Source organism: Phasianus colchicus, chromosome 13, assembly GCF_987193195.1.
Source record: "Phasianus colchicus chromosome 13, bPhaCol1.hap1.1, whole genome shotgun sequence".
NCBI lineage: Eukaryota > Metazoa > Chordata > Aves > Galliformes > Phasianidae > Phasianus > Phasianus colchicus.
The window spans coordinates 3,879,761-3,900,071 of NC_143448.1; the positions used below are offsets into that span (position 1 = coordinate 3,879,761).

The window sequence follows — 20,311 nt, forward strand, 5'->3', positions numbered from 1 at the left end:
GAACTATATTTCAATAAGGTCATTTTATTTACTAAAAGGAAAGCAGTATTTGGAGATTAGGATGTATTTCATGGCTCCTTAAGAAGTGTCCAGCTGTGTTTTCAATCAAATGCAGACCTGTGGGCAGTCCATTCCATGTAGTTTAGACCATTATTTTGTGGCCATTAGGTCTGTGTTCTGACAATGGATGTTTGGTTGCTTTTTTATCTTTATTCTCTGATAATCTCTGATGGAGATTAGAAAATATGATTTCAGATTGTTGTGTAATACCTGGGGGAGAGGATGTGACCTATTCAGTTACATGTTATAGTCTGCTAATATATTCATCTTGTGGTGAGATTTTGCTGTATTCAGATATGATCTAGAATACTGGATTGGAGTGATCTGTAACGTTATCAATTCTGCTTAGCTATTTCCTTCTGGAGTGGAAGAAGGGTGCCAAAAACCTCCAAACAGCAATGGTGCACAGAGAACTGAGCCTCCTGCATCCCATCATGCTGGCAGAAATAAAAGACCACAGACCTGTGGGCATCTGCCACGAGGAGGCTTATGCAAACCTGTAGTTGCTGCTTAAGGAGAGAAGGAGTCGGTATCAGTAGACAAAGCACAGTGAAAGGAGTACAAACCTTAAACTGCCTGACATTTCCTTGGGCCACGAGCTGGTGTTCATTTTCAGGTGTGATGCAGTAAGCTAGTCTCTAAACCAGAGAGGGAAGAAGAGGAAAAAAAGTCAGCCATATGAAGTGGGATTATGTCTGTAAACCCCAACCTATAATGGGAAAGTGTGAACTTTATTTAAAGCCGTAACTTAAATGTTTAATATCACTGCATCATGTGTCTTTAACTTAGTCACTGAGAGATCAAGCTTCTTGTAAGCCCCCTGATATTAACATTTAATATAAGACAGAGTAGAAAGTTTATGCAAATACTGAGTCCAAATATTTAGCAAGTGCATATGGAAAAGAACACCAGGAACAAGCTGGTACTGCAGGCATATGTCCCCAGAACTCACACTACTAAGGCTGCATTTTGTCAAACTTTGTACTTTGTTAAGAAAATATTAGAATTAGAATTTCTTTAATTAAGTGTCTTTCTATTATACTACTGCTTTTAATAAGACAGTCACAAATTGTTAATCCTATAGGTTTTGCTTTGTTCAGTTCATGCAGCATATCATATGGCTTAAGTGGGTTTACATAGTGGAAGATCCTGCTGCTGAGTACCCTGGCTCATTTACTGAAGTACAGAACCAAGAGGCTAGATGATACAACAAGCAATGCCTTTTAGCATAGGATTTAGAAGTGCTCCTTCATTTCTGGATCTGTTTCAGCACCTTGGTCTGGATGTAAAGGTTTTTTTTTTTTTTTTTTCCCAAGCATTCTGGTATCAATGTTGAAAAGAATAAAAATATCTGCATGAATTCAACTCCTGGCAAAAGATAGAAGCAATTTCAATAAAGATAGGATTAGGGCACGTATCTGACAGAATTAAAATACTAAGTGGCTGCTGTTAAAGACAAATACTGGGAGAAGTGGAATCTATTGCTCTGATCCAGTAAAGGATTATTTCTGTTATTGCTGGATGCTTATTACATGATCAATGGTAATTCCTGAATGTGGAGCTATTCTGAGGATGCATCTTGCCTTCCCAGCATGCGGATTTGTGTTTAGAGACTGATGTAGAGTCTATGACAGGAGAGGTCTGACTTGTGCATATAATGGTTTGTAACACCATCACAGCATAGTGATACCTTGGACATGGTCTAGTTTGTAACTATGTGAAGACTATGACTTAGAGCTGAATATGAAGATAGTAGTTTGTACATTTTTTGTTAATGAGGAGTACTTTTTCTCGTCAGTCAGGTTAATTATATGTATCAAAAATCAGTTTTAAAAATTATGATGCTTTCTGTAAAAAAAAAAATTGCTATCTAGAAACAGGGAAAGGATGCAGTAATTCTCAAAACCCCTTGCGCATCAGAAACTGAATCCAAAAGGTCACTCATAACTAATAAGTTTGGGAAGCAAGAGAAACAAACTGTCACATTAGATCCAGCCATTTCATTTCAGAGCAACATTTAATGACATTTTATTAGCATTTCACTTACTTCTTTAAAGGTCCCACGTACATTCATAAATTTATAGATAATATAGGCAGGCACAAGTATCATTGAAGATAATGCAATTCCCCAGCCAATGCGATTTGCCCAGAGAGGGAAGGTGTAGTCGTCATAGGTCAGAGGTTTGAAGTTTATTATGCTGACTATTACAACAAACTAGGGGAGAAAAAATAAAATCAACCATTGCTTTGAGACATGAAGAAACTTGGTGGAAAACAGATTTTGTGTGTTTGATTAGGCAAGTGCCCTAAGGAGTATTTAAACTTGGCTTCACCATTTACCTTCATCCTATTTATTTTGTGCCTCTAACTGCTTACACTGCTGAAGTTCTTGCTGCATTTGCTGGGATTAACAGTTCATCTCAGCTACTCTGGACACTGACTACTGGACCTTTTAGGGGGAGGCCTGGGTTGTTGTCTACTATGGCCTCACTTAAGCTAGTTTAAAGGAATAAAAACAAAAATCTGTAATTAAGAAAACCCTCTTCAGGATCTCTTGCTTTTCCTGCTTCCCAGAGGTTTTATTTTCTTAGGAGTTTTATACCTGTTTTCCAGTTAGAATCATGATGTAAACTCCAGCAAAATTCATTTACTGAGGTAAATGTCATACAGCCTTAAGGCCTGGAAGACAAAGGTGTTTGATTTTTATGTTTTTGTTTGCCTGTTTTTTTTTTTTCAATTTGATCTCATTTGTTGTTTCTTTTCCTCCTGCTGCTACCCTATCCAATACAAGGGCTGAGAAGGAAAGATTAAGGTACCACCCTATTTTCTTCATTTTATTTTCTTGTTAAATCCATATGGATTGTGTAATACACAGAGTTCCTTGATTTGGTTTATTGGACCTGCACGTTCTCTTCCATGTCCAGTTTCAAACCATAGAATTTTGAACCTAGGATTTCAAAGCCTATGCAAGGGATGTATGAGTTAAAGGAAACCAACAGTATAAAATTCTTAGAAAAATGCTCATTTCCTTATGAGATTTCCAGTTTGTATGGAGAAAATGCTTCAAGGAGATGTTTCCACACACCAGTTATCTGGATGACATCAACTTGCCTTTCTTAGGAAGAACTGTATTTATTGTTAGAAACTGTTGTAGCACGTTACCTGTTGCAAACAAGGACAAGTTGTGGTAGGCAAATACGGAATTATTGAAGGAATAATTATACTGCAGTCTTATGATTTTATAGTCTTCTCCAATTTATTATGAACTACATATATTGTTTGTTTTTTTGTAAACTTGTATAACAGCGCTCTAAGAATATGAAGCTTCTTTGCAATTAATAGTCTCCTAAAGTCATAGCAAGATTGAATTTCTATGCTATTCACCCTGATGTTTTGACTTACAAATACAGATGGCAGATGATCCCAACACAAAACCAGTTATGTTCTGAATCTAAACTTTACACAGAGCAAAGAAATGATATATTGACACTTTAGGATATTTTTTTCCTAAATGAAAAGCACAACTGTTTCATCACAGATCAAGTGGTTTACAAGATATAATTAATATATCTGCTCAACATAACTAATGGGTATAATTGCATACAACTTATTCTAAGGTGTTATCCCATCACGTGGGAATCTTGGTGCCCTCCAATAAAATAAATTACCAGTGGAAGATGTGCTCTAATAGATGTATTACAAATGCAGAGATTTTTAATCAGTGTTTCTGAGCATGTTGCTCTGATTTCTGTGTCTTAAGAAGGGATATGTAATATATACTTGAGAAAAAGGGAGAAGTGAAATCTAGTAGTAAGTAAAAATTTCTGACATGTTTTCATCTTCCTGAACTGCTATACCTAATCATTAGTAGATGGCTTTAAGCTGTTGGTACAATGCTTCGTTCCTGGAGGAGTGAAAGATTTGCAGTAGCGAGGTGTCAAGTTGAAAAAAGAGTATATACAGTCGAGTCTATGGTGATTCAACACATGGAGGCAAAGGCTGTATTATTTGTCTTTAAGAAAAAGATCTGCAATCCTGATCAACCTAAGTGTCTGGAAACAAACTTGCTGCCCAATGCATCTCTTTTTGGAAAGGCAGAGTTTAAATTAATTAAATTAAAAGTTAGATTTGACATATGCTGACATCTAATAAAATCAGAATGAGTGAGCCTTGGTGCTGAAGATCAAATGCACAGTAATAAGCAACAGAGCCAGATTACGGAAAAGCAGATTGAACATGGTTTCAGTAATCACAGAACCCCAGGGAGAGTCTGCAAAACATCTTATCACTGGAATTAGGGAAGGCTGACAATGGTTACTTTAATTATGTGTGAATTTGTTTTAATGTTTTCCTTAACATTTTTAAATTAGTGTCTTCCAAAAAAGTCTGATTTGATTTGGTATAGAATAGTGTCACTTCATTAAGGTTTTATTTTTCAATTTCACTAAACATTTTATAAAGTTTTGAGGTCTTCTGCATTGAACTTTCTTGAGATTACCCTATTAATCCTGCTTCAAAGAATGAGGCCAGCTACAGGAGGTTGCAGTTTTAAATTGAAATGCATAGTAGCTGAAATGAGAATGGGGAGGGGTGATGAATCTGAACATTCTGATAAAGCACTTTCCTATCATTTGGAAATAAAATTATGCAAAGCTTTAGTAGTAAGGGAAGTTCAACACTGTAGACTTCAGCTATGTTGCATATGCTCAGCCTTTTGCCCTGGTAAAATCTCTTATCCCTGGCTAGTTTACTTTTGCAACAGAAAAACGCTTTTTATTGTCCATAGATGCTGGAAGCACAGTGCTTCTAGCTGTTTCTTTAGTATTCTTTAAGAAAACCTGCTTAATTTACATCTTGAAGAAGTGAGGGAACAGAAGATGGCCACAGCCACAATTAGCTTCTCCTTAACAAGCAAAGTGTTATGTACAAAATACAACCTATGCCATTGAGGGGAAGAAGTAATTAAACTGGAATGACTTGTATTCACACTGAGAGTGTCAGGAATAAAAGAACCACCTTGGTATTAATAACTATTGGATATTATAAGAAAGGCATGCTGGCGTTTATTTGATAATGAAATAACAATCAACACTTACCAATAGAAAAGCAGGGCTAACAAACTTCCAACACAATCTCCAGTAGAGGCCTGGCTTGAAGCCCATCATTTGTTGGATATCTTCACTGAATCTGTCTACACCTAGAAGGGATGTGGACATCAGACTGGCATTAATCCAAACTGATGAGATGTTAGCCTATCCCAAAATACCAATCTTATTTTAGAAAGACTTCCAAATGAGAAAAAAGTACAAGTCTAAATTGATCTATTTTCAATGAATAGATGCATCTAGTTTATTATGTTGGCCCATAACAGCATGGGAGATGATGGTGCTATGGCAGAAGAGGTTGAACTTTCCTGCTAGTATTCTGTTACTTCTTGTTGCTGTGTGACAGACCGCTGTCTACAGCAGAGGGGCACTCTGATAGAATGCCATCTCCAGCATGGAAGTGTGAGGGAAGTAAAAGTGTTATTGAATTCTTCTGTGCAGAAAAAATGGTATCCAATGGTTTCCATTGACATTCATCAACACTTGCTGAAGGTTTATGGAGACCAACCAGTGGGTGTGAGCACCCTGAGGCGGTAGGTGGTGTGCATTTCAGTGGTGATGACTGCAACATAAAAGATAAGCCATTTTCTGGGTGGCCATGCATAGCTTTCCCACCACAAAATGAAGATTGTCTTGATCAGCTCATCCATGCAAACTGGCTACAGTGGTGACTATCCTGAAAAATAGTGTTTTGTAGCTGAGAAGTGAAGTTATTATGCTCTTTGTATCTGTTGTAGTTTCTATGGAAATAAACAGGAGGCATTACTTTCAGAGCGGCCTACTTTTATCCAAGAACTAAGTACCTGTGAGCACTTAGTCTGTTACAAATAGCATTACCATTGGAAAGATAAGCTTAACAAACATCTGGCACTTGATTTATGGACTTCGTACTTTTTTGTAATAGTTGTGGACTATTGTAACCTAATTATTTAGCAGTCTTGTGAGTATATATATTACACAAACTACTTTCTGATATTGAAGTAGATTTGTGATTCATAATTTTTCAAAGGAAGTTATGTTAATTCTGGTTAGTGGCATGCTTTACTAACTTTTCAGTGTTTTATTAAATACCACAGAATTTTAATTACATAATGACAAATGTCATTTCATTTTTTATTACCTTTCCAAAGAACTGGGCAGGTGCTTCTTCTATTCAGTGTAAATATGTACAGAATAAACCAGCAGCTCTTGATATTATCTCCATACAAGACTCAGTGTATTTATCATGCATGAAGTAGTGCACAAGACTTGCTAGCAAGAATCTGTAATACCACTCCATTCACAACTGTGTATCTACCTGCAGTGGGATTCACTGCATCATAAATGCAGGGAAATGGAGTTGCCAAAATAATATTTTCAGCAACTGTGATGCACTGGTGAGAGGGGAGAAGAGCTGCCAAGTGCCAGCTTTTCCTTGAATCCATATAGTCTGAGATTTCTGATGTCTGCTGGTGCATATATACGTACTTAGTATTTCTGACAGTCTGAGTGTTAACAGCTGCAACAATGGTAAAGGGAAGCCCTTTTTTGAACAAATATGAGTACACTGTAAATAGCTGCAGTAGAAAATCTCTTGCAGCCAACACAGGAAGAAAGATCACTTGACCTTGTAGACTCATTCAGAAACACCATCTAGGCAGGCAATTCACACTGAAATAATTCATTCTACTCAGGACAAAGTAAAATACAAGTATGCTACCCTAAGTTACTTACTGTTGTGGAACTGATGAGTCCTCAGGAAGGAAGTAAAGACATTTCACTCAGAGTTTCCTAATTCCTTTACAGATTTACAGTAAGTGTTATGAATTATACGTATAAACACTTTAGTACTGTAGAAATAGAACATGCTTTTTGTGAGTGGCTCTTCATTTGATAGAGATAGTGTATTGTTTGCTGTTAATAATAGTTTCTCTTTGCGTGGATAAGTTTAGTAGTGTTTCTTAAATAATGAGGGCAGCTCAAGTATTCCCTTCACCTGAAGCAAGGGATATTTATTTGCAAGGTCTGGACTCTTGAACTTCTATCTCACTGTGAACCTCCTCTTCCACTGTCTCCCAGTATTACGTACAGGTGAAGGAAAGTAGTCAAATTTAAGAAAGGATCTGCAAATGCTCTTTGAACTCAATCTGATTCTATTTGCAGTGCTTTCTGTGAACTTTAAAGTGACTGAATTTCAACTGCTCCAGATACTAAGAGTTGAAATTTATTGTTGAATAGAAGGTCAAATACTAGAACTAGATAACCTATGAATAAATGTTTTTTAGATTCCGGAGAGATGTACTCACAGTTCAAACAGTATTTTCTGTCCAATGTTTACTGAAAGTGGGGTATAAGTAGGCCCTATTCTCAGGCTGCTTTTTCAACAGCGTGCTTTTTCAGTATCGTAGGTCTTCAAAGATTCTAAGAACCAACCTGTGAGGTGGAAAATAGCTTTATCTACCTGTAGGGCTTGATCATTTCCAGTTGTTTTGTGATTCTGTAGGATAACTCAGAAGAATAAACCTAAACTATGAGTGACTCTTTCAGCCACAGGAGGAAACTGATACTGCAAACAAAACTCCAGATTGGTTGCCAGAGAACTGGTGTGAGGTATGAAAATAATCTCCCTGATTTTCCAGTGAAAAACAAGAAAGATATACATACAGCGTATGACCAGCCTCGTGACTAAATACACTAAATCCAAAGGGAATGTAAGTGTTATTTCTGAACTAATAAACTTTGCAGTTGCTTGGGAATGTCTCTACTGCAACCTTCTGTTAAACAGTACAGAAAATTTGACCTGCTCTCTGTGTGTGTATTGCCAATGGAATCAACATGGAAGAATGGCGAGCAAGAAAGTAGGAAACAGATTTGGCTATAAATGCAAATTATCCACTTAATAATGGGACAGCGTTCTTTTTTTTTCCACTGATGATGCAGAGATCAGAGTACAGAGAGAATTGAAGTCAACGCATTGCCAGTGCCTTCTGCAGTGGCCGTGTGACAGAGCTCTGTAAGTCATTTTGCTGTACGGGCAAAGGAATGTGAATTACACAGGAGCCCTTGAGCAGGTCCTTGGCTCTGAGGTGAAATTTCTCAGTGGCCACAGCTGAAATATTTTATTGGCATTTTTCCAGGAAGTGGTAAAATAGCTTCAACAGCTGATTGGAGCTTTACAAGCACTTATTCTATGTTGCATTTACTGCTTCTGTCTTGTTTAATTCTGTATTCCTATGTAGTGTTCTTTCATAAGCCTGGATTATTATTTTTCATTTGGAAGGTAAAAATTAGTAAAAATGCCTTGAATGTCATATATTTGATTTAAATGAATTAAAAAAATCAAGTGAACTTACACTGAAATAAGAAAGTAGTAAGAAAAAAGGAATTTTGAATTAGTTTAGAATCTATGATGATATCAGGGTTGCACAGAAAAATGGTAACAGTTACAACTAACACATCTCCTTATATTAAAACGAACTTGCTTTCCTTTCTCCCTTATGCATTCAGGTGTATTTTGCAAGAAATTTCACAGTAAGCAAGCACAGTAATAATTTGAACTTAATGTAAGATTTTCCACATTTTTATTTCTGCCAAAATGTCAGTGCTTGCCTTCAGGCTGGCTTAATGTTCTGCTGGGTCATCCAGGCAACTGGGGTCTATCAGGAAAAAGAGGTAGATGAGGCCATGCCAGATTTAATCAGTCAAAGTCTTTTAAATAGGACCTGGGGCTGCAAAGAGTTCTTTGTTATAAAGCAACAGGTCATATTGTGTCAGTAAAAGCATCTGTCAGCTGCTTAAGACAAAGGAATAAATGCTTTCTTGATTATGGGGGAGGCAGGAGGGAGAAGGGAAAGGATGATGAAGGGCAGAAGTTGCAAGGTTTATACAAAGCCTGGCTAAGCTTGGTTTAGCCTGGGAATCACATCCAAAGCCTAGCTATTGTATAACACAATAAATTCTAGTTTGAGAGTGGCAGATAACAATATTGTTAGATTAGTAAAAGCAAGTTATTATGTGTCTGTTCCAAGCTAAGTTAACTCTTCTGCATTCAGCTCTTTTTATAAGGGCAGAAACAGTTGCTTGTGTCCTCATGTATTTTGAGTAAACAGTGTAAGAACTGCTAGCTCCACAGTGATTCTGTGTGACAAAGTCAGTACTTGTACTGAAGAAAAAGCTTTTAAGCTTTAGTTGAACAGCTTTAGACATGAATGCTTCATGCACACGTCAACAACTTTTAACTGTAAGAGAATGACTAGAAGAATATGGTGGTGTAGTATAAGTGGGATAGATCAGTAATTGCAGGAGGTAAATGGCAGTAAGGATGATCATGCTGAGATCTGAGTCATTAACTATAAACATTGTCTCTGAACAGAAATAAATACGACTTTCAGGTCTCGAACAAGCTTACTAGGAATCAGGGCAGCTAGTTCAGTAGAGACTTCACTGAGTGAAAAAAGGAGGAAAAATAACAGTTTAGGAAACTCAATCTAGCATCAAGAAACTTTATCTATAGCTGATAGTTTGGACTGTTGAAATAAGTTGACTTAGGTATGATACAAGATTTTCAGTCTTAGATGGGTTATTGAGCTCATGTCAAGTTTGTGATTAATACTGCGTTACTAAATATATTTATCTTACCCATCCAAAGAAGGAGGGGTTCCTCTACATCACATTTCCAAAATATTTACAGTGCTGCTGACAGTAAAATTAATTTCTTACCATAAAACCAGGAAACTCCAATCGCCTCCATTAAAACAGCAAACAATATTGAAGTCCCAGCTGCAAATGTGTCCAGAAGCGTGAGCACATAAATTCCACCCTAGCATGGGGGAGTTAAAAGATGCAATAAACTTGTAAAAGTTACAAGTGGAGTCATTTCAGTACTTCAGTAACAAGTCAACAGAAATCTGCTCTACTTAAAATCTCTTAACCCAAGCATTTTAGTACTGTTACTGCAGACGTGGGTGCATATGTACATACAGCATAGTGAAATCAGACTTGAAACCTTCTTAATGAAGTGCCCTTTCACCTGTGTTTTTGCTGAAAGAGAAGCCTCATACAGCACGATTAAAGAGTGTGCTCAACACTGCATTTTTTGTGGTATTTGAGTTGAGTTTGAGGGAATGTTCAGCAGTTTGTAGGACAGGGACTATCTAAGCCCCTAATGAAAATCTTCTGAAATTATGGGCAGGAATGGAGTGCTGCAAGAGTTTCCACAAGGTATAATTGCAAACTTTGTTCCCAAGGGCGGTAGTCCAGTGAATCTACTGTGTTAGATTGATATCTCTTTTCCAGAACACCTGTGAAGGGAGCAGTTGCATGCTACGCCTGTGGGAGCAGCTTTGAGCCGTGTGATTTCCTTGCAATTCAACTGGCAAGCTCCCCTCCCGGTGGGGAGAGCAGCCTAGCTCATCTTCCTGTACTGCAGAATGGTTTGGTTCTTCTGTGGCTTGTGGCCGAGAACTGCAATGGCAATTACTAAACTCTTATTCCATTGATTTTATTTTTAATTTTGAAGATGCAATTTGACAACTTTTTTTCTTGATCTACAAACTGGTACAAATCTGTGCAAATTACAGCTCATTTTGTGGAAGTTGAGCTAAAGAGGAATGGAAAAGCATGGCATGTTTACTTGTTTCAACAGGATTCAGTATTCAACTGAATATACTTTATCAAATAGAAACTACTGAAAGTTTTCATTTCATGGTATATTTTTATTAAAGTCTTTCTTTCACAATCAAATTTAACTTGCCTACACCTGTTCAGAATTGAGGGGAACAAAAGTATAATTGTCTGTTTTTCTCAATGGTATTAATTTTGTACTGTGGAGATTTCTAGATAATTTTAATCTGTGCAGTCAATCAGTTTTATTTTTTCATGGTTTTCCAGAACAGCTGTGCATATTTGCAAGAATAGAGAAAACAGTACTTAGGCCTTGTCTAGGTTTTTAATTCTGTGGGGATATCAGGAAACTGAATGAACTTTGATTGTTGTGTTAGAAAATGTTTATTCAATGGCATTTCAGTTTGACCTCTTGTTTTTGTTCTACACTTGCTCTAAATGAATGCCTTTGCTATCAAAGCTTAGCAAAGTGAATAATGGCTTTGTTAGAAACATGTTTTGAAGATACAGCCTCAAATTTTCAGAGGATGTAATCAAACAACGTGATGTTATCGTAAGGGTTTTTCTCAGTAGCTTGTACACATTAGAAATAGTCTTCAATTATGCACACCATTGCATTTGGGCAAGCCTGGGCAGCTTAGTGCATTCCATCTGGTGGAGAGATCTTAATTCCAAGCAGGTGTCATAATTTGACAGCTAGAACAGATCATCATCCTGAGCTGCTTTAGCCTGCTTGAAGGCAGTGGGAATGCACCTGTTGGCACCTGTCTGTTTTTTCAGCCACTGAGTTTATACTAAAAAGAAGTTTCTTCTCAGTCGCAATTTAGGATGAAGAAGAATGCAATCAAGTGTTTAGGTAACAATAGAGGTAGCACAATAGTAAAAGGACAGATATAATAAGGTTAGAAATGTTGGGGTAGTTTTTAGTGTAAATAGATCTTTGTTCGTTATACATTAATGCCATCTCAACAGTTCTAACAGATTGATCTGGAGACTGTTTCCAGGAAGTGAGAGAGGTTCAGCACATCTCTTTTCACTGTGGCTGCCTCACATCTCACTTGTTTTCTGATGTTCTGTAAGCAAGATGTCAAGACTGTTTTTCTTTTTTTGGCAAAAATCAGAAGGTTCTCTCACTGAAGGACATCCAACCTAGTACATTGCCCAAAGCCTGGTGAAGCAAAGCATTCAAGAGAAAAAACCTCAGAGTAATGGTGGTGAAAACCATAGCTTATCCTGAACAACCAGTAAACTATCTGTATGATTTGTATGGTGTTAAGTGTAAGAGTTTAGGTTGGGAAACATTAAGAAACACATGAGGCTAAGGAGATCATTGCTCCAAACTCCTCTTATGTGAACTAAATTCTTCTTACTTGCTAAAAACAAAAACAAAAACAACAACAAAAAAAAACAAAACCAAAAATCCAATAATCAAATATCTGATGGACTGGTCACTTGAAATCCTTAATTCCTCGGATTGGAACTAATTGCTCAACTCAATTCCATTTTAAACCCCACATAACACTAGGATGTTTCCTTGGAACAGAGGCTTGTAGGTCTAGTTGATAGCTAATAATCTTATCTAAAAAGAGCAGAGAATAATCATGTAGGTAAGGCTAATAGTAATACTCCGGCCATGAAGTTGTTTAAGAATTGAAATTTGTCTATAACCAGATTACAATCACCTGAACCTTTCTTTCTATTTCTATCTGGTGAGGTTAACCCTATTTTTGAGGTAGCTTGCAATGGAAACTGTTGTTGTACTTACATTGGTGATGCAAAAAAGGGCAAGAAGGAAAGTGCCAAATGAAACACCAAAGGTGAAGAGCTTTCTGTGCTGCTTCAGAATATGGAAATCATCCGCCAGGCCAGTGATGACAGCCTCCATTCCACCCATCTAGGAAGGGAAGGCAGAAGCTCTGGTTAAACAGTACCGACGAGTTCTATGCATGGATCAAAGATTGTAAATAGCTTATGTTATGAATTCCCAACCACTGTACAATTTCTGACATTTCAGATGTATATCACTGGTGTTCTGAGGTAGAATCTATTGTCTTTTGGTAGAGAACTGAGTGAAGGAATTGAGCATCAAGCTTGCTGGCTTGATTTCCCTCTGCTGACCATTTGCTCTCTCCACCAGGATAATAAGATAGCAAAATGGAACTTTGGGAAAAATAGTATTCCTTTAATAATATTTGGGAAGAAGTTTTATCTTAAGTTAAATTACTTAAGGGATTTATTTGTATAAAGAGAAAGATAACAGTTCACAATCACCCTGGAAAAAGGCACTGAACACAGACTGAGTTTAGCCATTGATTCAAATCTAGTCAGACAAATGTTTTCACAGAATCAAGAATCACAGAATTGCCAGGGTTGGAAGGGACCTCAAGGATCATGAATCTCCAACCCCCAGGCCTGGAAGGCTCACTATAGAAGAAGCTTGATCTTATTTTTCTGTTGACAGTATGAAATCTTGTTTCCTAGAAGTCAATTCTGAACATTAGCTTTTTTTTTTAATGTAGGAAATATCTTTCCAAGTTTTCGTTGCAATTGCTGTGTTATATAAGTAGCTGTGAATTTTCTTTCCACTAAGAAAAGAATTCTGCCCCTTCTTCACAAAGAAGCTATGGGGAAATTAATTCCTGTTTTCTGTCATGATGCATTTATTTAATACTTCATCGTTTTTTGAGGAGGCTGGATGCTGTGTGTTTTCTCATGTCAAAAGATCATGGCAAACACTGGAGCGCTTTATGCAATATAGGAGTTAAGATGTATTGACACAATTCGCTGCTTTCCTTAAGATTCTTTTGGTAATAATGTGGTGAAATCAGCATCTCTGATTCAAATAGTAGCAGAGTTGTCTCTCTAGCACATGGATGATTCCAGTCAGCCAAGTTGCTGGGGGTAGTGAAGTTTTTTCCAAAAAAAAATTTATGTTCACAAAAAGTGTTGCAAAACCCAGTGTGGGTTTGTGCTTCCTAATCTCTGGGGGCATCAGTGAGTGTTGTGCAGTTAAGAGGAGGTATTATTTGATGTGCTTAGAACTTGTTACTGTGTTGATGCTTTAATGACAGTGGAAAAGTTGAAGTGGAAAAAGATGGTTTGTATTATTTTGGCCAAGGACCAATTCTTAATGTGTCACTGTTTATTCCATTTGTTAATCTCCCATGTCAAGCTAGATACATTCTACAAAAAGTGTTTGCAAACATTTGTTCCATTTCTTCTCCTTTCACTGTTGCTTGCTAAAACCTGCATGATCAGATTTCTCTTTGCTTAAACATTTTGACAGTTCCGTTTTTGTACAGATGGCTTATATTTCTGTGCCAGTGCAGGTTTATATGCCTATAAAAGTGTTTGAATATAATTATTCAACTACAGCTTTTGGATTCTTTAATTTTTATCTTCAAAATTTTTAATTTTCCCCTCAAGGTACTTGATCAGGGAGGGAGTTGAAAAGACCACGGTAAAAGATACTGATACTGCATGATCTGAGTTTTCTTCAGTAATGGTGATTAAGAAAACTCCTGAACAAACTATTAACAAGCACATCCTTGCTCCTTGTTTCCTCCTCCAGTTATATATTAGAAAGAAAGAGCAAAGTCTGACCACAGTTTAAAAGCACATAGTGTTTTATTTAACTTCACAAGAAAGAGCTCTGTGTGATTGCAGCCTCTATGTGATCTAAAGCCTTGTCTTTGTCACTCAAATGTTTCCAGATATTATCTTAAATTTATCACTGTTGCACAATTAACTATTTTAGATCTAAATGTGGATCTTTTTCTTCTCCCAGTTCTGTGCTGGTCATTCATGTCTTTCTATCGACCTGAATCTTTTCTCTCCATCCTTCACGCTTGATTCTACATGAAAAATGACTAAGCTACACAATCAGATATAATCTGGGCTGAAACTTCTGAATCAGGATGTAGATTTCAGGCCTCTTGGGTAATTTCTGTAAGGCTGAAGTTTCTGTGATTGTGAGTATCATGGTACAGTATAAGCCATCATATTATAGAAAGGTCAAATGTACTCCTTCAGTGTTGAGCAACAGCCAGGAAGTCGAACTCAATACTGAATTTATCTGCAAAGTGAGGCATATTTTGTCATTCCCAGTTATTGATTCTTATTTCCTCACTGTTAAAACAGGTGTTTCAGTATTTCTCAGTCTTCATTTTATATTAGTTAGAATTTATATAGTAAGATAATAAAATCAAACTGCCGTGGAAATATTCTGATACAATTATTCTGATTAAATTTACAGGAAATTCTGTATTACTGCTTTTAGGAAAAAATAAATAAAACAGGCCAGCATCAGGCATTGTTTTTAGCAGATGAGTGCAATTCAGCACATGTGAAAATCTGTTCTAGATGCCATACTGCAGCTTGTATCTTACAAGTAGAGTCCAAAATCTCATTGCAGGTTCATAGTAGTAGTTGTTCATAACAGTGATGTTGGGTCATACCTTAGAATAGTAATAAATGTTGATGAACAGCCCTTCTCAAAGGTCATAAAAAAGAAGTGATTAGTTTTTTGGCTTGTAAGTTACTTTTATCTCTTCCTAAACCTTTTCAATATTGTGAGTCTTTAATTAAATACACTGCAAGGAGCAATGCCATTGGTATGTTGGCTGTGACTGAAAGCAGATTCAGGGAGGGTACTCAGTGTTTATTTGAAAAGCAACAAAACGGTTGTTTAAGGTAGATACTTTTCCTGTTGTAACTGTAAAGGAGACTGGTCAAGGCTAGAAGGAAAGAATACTCACAGAACTATCAATGCCAAGAGTAAGGAGCATGATGAAGAATACCACAGCCCAAAATGTAGATCCCGAGAGAGTTGAAATTGCCTCTGGATAGAGGATGAAAACTAAACCAGCTCCTGAAATAGAAATGAAAAAGAGAAGTAATACAAAAATATGTCTTTCAACTTCATAATAGTGTGTATTTTAATGAGATAAGGTATGACTAAGTTGACTCCTACATCAGTCCACATCACATTCTGAGTAGCTGTTAAAACAAAAACTTGCATTATGCAAGAAATATATTCAAAGTACACTAGTATTTTACTCATCACAGTTTTGTAGATAAAATCCATTACATTCTTTTTGCATTTTTAATAATCTTCTACAGCATTCACAGTCTTGCTGGCTATTTTTCGGTTATGTATTAGAAAAAGATCCTTGTGGATGCAGACTGTGCTGTTTGACAAGAGAATTCTTGGATGTGATAAGTGAGATGTAGGAAATGAAACCGTGGGTGACAAGTGAAAAGACTACAGCAAACCTCACCAGAACTACTTGAAACATTTACGTATAGCGTTAAAGAGCAACATTCCTCCAAGATTCTATACAGTGGGAAATCTGTTTGCTGAACTTGTGAGGGGCAAAGTGCTAGGAAACCTCAATGAATCAGAGCTGAGATGAATCAATACAATTTACAGTTCACATTTCATCAAGGCACCTACACATAGTTTTAGTTCCAAGTAATTTCACACAGGTCACTTCCAGGTGATTTAACTCTTGTTTCAAACAAGTATAAGCATATTTGCAAGGAAATGGTAGATGAGAAAGAGGATTAAAAGTAGTGTGAAACTCACTTCTTACCTTCAGTGGCTACATCCTCAATTTTAACTTTGTGCTCATGAGCCATGTAGCCCAATATGGAAAAAATTGCAAATCCTGAGATGAAGCTTGTGACACAGTTAATGGTACTAGTCAGCAAAGCATCCCTAATGATGGAAAGAAAAATAGCCCAGTAGAAATGAAAACAATATTAAGGTGGGGATTGTTACAAAGATAGCAGTTTCACAAGACTCTTCCCAATTATGCAATTGTTACGAACATCAAAAGCTCACATCAGCATACTACAGCAGGAAATGACCTACTTCTGTTTCCTAATTTGTTTTAACGCTGACTTCTGCTCAAAAAGAAAATCAGTAAAGCTATATTATGGGGAGTAAATTCATCATCCTGGTAGCCATACCATAGGAAGAGTAGCCTAAGAGAGCCTCACTAGGGAATACTTGAAATAGTCAGAAGCAATTCAAGTGAGCAGATACGCAGGAACATTTTCAGATAACTCCAGTGCAGTTTTAGCAAGCTGTGCCAGCATTCAGATTAAAGACAGTTATCTGCTGTAATGAGGTCCCTTCATCTATGCAGCTGGCTAGGCATTTAAAAAACAAACCCACAACCTACTTTTAAAATCAATTTGTACAATATTTAACCTTTAAACCAAATTGGCTCTTGTAGCAAAGCTGTCATTTTTTTAATCTGCCACAGTATTATGATAGACGCATGTGTTTTCCTTTGTATTAACAGCCTCTGTCACCAAACATAGCTTGAGGACAGTCTGGCCATGAGTCTCTAATGTAGGTGCCTCTCTAACCTGTAGGATGGCTGACAAGTAGCCTTCTGCTGCACGTGACCTTTAGAATAGAGGGAATATCTCTGTGAACATTAGTGATGCCAAACAGTGCTTCAATAAGCAGAAAGTAAATATTTCCTTTCATCAGTTATGCTACCTGGAAACATAGGTGGCAAATGCCAAACTTTGTTCTCCTCTGGATATTAGTATGCTTTGACAATACTAGACAATTTCTCTTACAGTGAAAGCCGGTCTTATCAAGTAAATCTAGCAAGCTAAGAACTGAATAATATGATTTCACATATAGTCTCTGGTATTTTCATAGTTTCAAGTGAATTTCTTCCATTTCAGAGCAAAATTCCTGAGAATATATAAGAAAAAAAACTATTATTTTGCTATAATAACAAAACTATTATTATTTGCATTATTATTAATGCAAAATCAGTTCCAGAAGGCAATAAATGATATTTGGGTGATTGCTGTGGCTAGCCTTCCAGTTGAAGGGTTCTCAAACCTGGTAGTATCACCTACTGTAAACAATAAGGGGATCTAAAGTCACTCCTGGTTAAGTATATAGTTCTTTGAAGTCAGTGAATGTACTCCATGCTTTTAGGTTTCAGTCCATCTATATTTGTTCAAATCTATATGTTCTCTTGTACCCTTGGTCTTGTGGTTGGCAAACCTGCCCACAGTGGAGAGGGGGGGGGGGGAAAACTAGATGACCTTTAAGGTACTTTTCAACCCAGACCATTCTATGATTCTGTGATCCTTTCACTGGAACATTTTTGCTATCCATCAGTTCACAATGTATTTATAATAAGTGTTCTTTCTGCATTTATACTGCATGGGAATTTTTTTTTTTTAAAGACGCTTGTTTTCATTCCAAGATGGAATGTTAACAAAACTTATAAATGCTGGGAGTTCTTAGGAGGTGCAGAACAGCTTTGGTTGGATTTCCGTGGCGGTGATTCAGTGAAACACTTAAAAGCCGACTTGATTTAAAGTACATTCCTAAATTGGAGCACGACATAAAATATCGAAACAATCACACAACACTAAAACAGTTCTAGAAATTGGAGTCCTGCTTTTAGTGCCTGGACCAATAAGCCTTAATCCTCTGTTCACTGTTGCTCTTAATGGTACGTCTGAAAGGCAAACACAAGCACAGTTTACACAGCTGTCTCAAGTCTTAACTCTAATCCCATTCTGTTCTGCAGTGCTGCAGATATCTTGGCAGGTTCCTGTTGCTAAAATTTCAGTAAGACTGTTTCAAGTTTTGAGTTGGTTGCTACGTCTACACAAGTCCGACCATCATTAATGACTGAAGATTAGCATTTATTCCTGCTGCATTTAACGAATAAAAGAGCATTATTCTGAAGCAGTAAAGAAAGAATAGCTTGTCTTACCTGTAACAGTTGTTGTCAAACTTATTGTAACTGGCAAATGCAATTAAAACACCAAACCCAGCTCCTAAGGAGTAAAATATCTGAGTAGCTGCATCAATCCATACCTGCATAACAACACCGACATCAGAGTGTTAGTTCAGTCTAAAAGATGCGTCAGGCAAATGAGAGGATGGTAAAAAGCAACTGGTATTGAACATAAAGATCAATTCTCATGTTCATGCAGGAATGTTAAGCACTGCTCAGCACCATGATCTCAGCCCCGGCTTGTAGCACAGGCATGGTCTGAAATCCCTTAACAGGAAATGGTAAAGGCTAACACAGTGGACAAGCCTGCAGAGCATGCATGCTACTGCCTCTGTGGGGAGTCCACTTCGTTCTGTACTTCTGAGCTTTTGATGAGCACTGAGCTGATTACATGAATTCTTCTCTTGGCTGGCAGGGATGCGTTTCCGTTAGTTCTTGTTCCAAGTTAGTTCGGAATGTACAACCAAACACCTAAAATAGTCCCCAGGTCAGGAGTTACAGGTCATTTTCTTTCCCATAAGAAAGCTTTATTCATGGAACTGTAATTATGTCTTAGATGATGCTTGCTTTCTTCAGATGCTGGAGTATGACTGAAATGCTGTGAACAGAACCATCCAAGTTTTTTTTTTCTACTTTCTTTCCCATTTGTTTGGAGAAGGAGTTCCTCCTGTGATGGTCATTAAATGTCAGGTTAGACACAGCTCAGACATTTTAAGAATTGTCCACTAGAGAAAACTTTTTAAAATGTTCTAACATTTTCTGAAATGATTCTCCAGCATGCTATCCACACATGATGTGCAGACAGCTGTCAGGAACAATGCCACGGTGCTGGTTCCTGGATCAGAAACCTGGAAATAGTCTCCACTGATTAATGAGGGTTTCATTTATACAGTTGTTGAACAGGGATGTTTATTTAAATAAACACCTTCTAGCTAAAATCCTCAAGGGCAACAGTTAATGGAGTGAATAATTCCCAGCATTTCTAAAAACGAGATCTTCATCTTTGGCTAAATCTGCAAAGTGCTTGAGACTACAAAAAGCACTGGATTTTATTTTCATCCCTCTCTAAGAGATCAGACCCAATTCATCTATTTAGTAGGGACACTCTAATAAATCTAGGATGCTTATGGACTCCACCCAGTCCATCTGGATGTTAATGCTAAGCCTTCATATTTGACCCAAGCCAAAGAAAGAGAGCTTTATCCAATCCTAACATGATGCATAGGAGCATCTATGCTAGTGGTCTATGCTTTCCCACTGTAGATGCTTTCAACTACTGTTTGCTGATGACTGAAAACTCCTCATTGAGTTCTGGGTTTGGAGATAACTATTGAGAGTTGATGATTACTTTGGAGAGCAATCCATGATTTTTACTGTGAACCAGGGGAAAGGTAGATATGGTTGTATTTCGTATGGGGATTAAGATCATGGATTTTTTACTAAATAGGAATGTGATCCAGTAAAATGAATTCCTTGCTCATTCCTCTTATACCCAGCTATACCTTAATGTTCTGCCTCTGCACAAATATGGAGATCAAAGAGGATTGTACTCTTCAAAAAGCATTTTTGTGGGTGAGAGTGCAGGAGAAATGTAAAAATTACTGGGTGTTTTTTTTTTTTTTTTTTTTTTTTTTTTTTTTTCAGAAAGAACTTTCCATAAATTGTATGCCTGAATTTTTTTAAATATTGTTTTTCCTAGGTTATATTTATATCTGTGTGCTACCATCACAAGGCATTTGTTGCTAGAGGCTCTTCTGT

General features: G+C 37.1%; 1 protein-coding gene and 1 long non-coding RNA gene across 3 annotated transcripts in view; one reads left to right on the plus strand and one right to left on the minus strand.

Annotated features, from left to right (window-relative positions):
• The window catches only part of LOC116243706 (uncharacterized), a 49,566-nt gene extending 38,750 nt beyond the window's left edge, over positions 1-10,816 (plus strand). Inside the window, exon 3 of the long non-coding RNA XR_016470872.1 lies at positions 10,440-10,816. This is a non-coding gene — a long non-coding RNA (uncharacterized LOC116243706). The remainder of the gene's footprint in view (positions 1-10,439) is intronic.
• Positions 1-20,311, minus strand: part of SLC6A2 (solute carrier family 6 member 2) — a 64,959-nt gene that overhangs the window by 7,663 nt on the left and 36,985 nt on the right. For both annotated transcript variants that reach the window (XM_090149884.1, XM_031615094.2), the window contains 8 exons: positions 18,530-18,633; positions 16,361-16,485; positions 15,524-15,636; positions 12,532-12,660; positions 9,864-9,963; positions 5,157-5,257; positions 2,108-2,275; positions 627-698 (listed from right to left, as the gene is read on the minus strand). In XM_090149884.1, the coding sequence (XP_090006010.1) occupies positions 627-698; positions 2,108-2,275; positions 5,157-5,257; positions 9,864-9,963; positions 12,532-12,660; positions 15,524-15,636; positions 16,361-16,485; positions 18,530-18,633 (912 nt within the window). The remainder of the gene's footprint in view (positions 1-626; positions 699-2,107; positions 2,276-5,156; positions 5,258-9,863; positions 9,964-12,531; positions 12,661-15,523; positions 15,637-16,360; positions 16,486-18,529; positions 18,634-20,311) is intronic.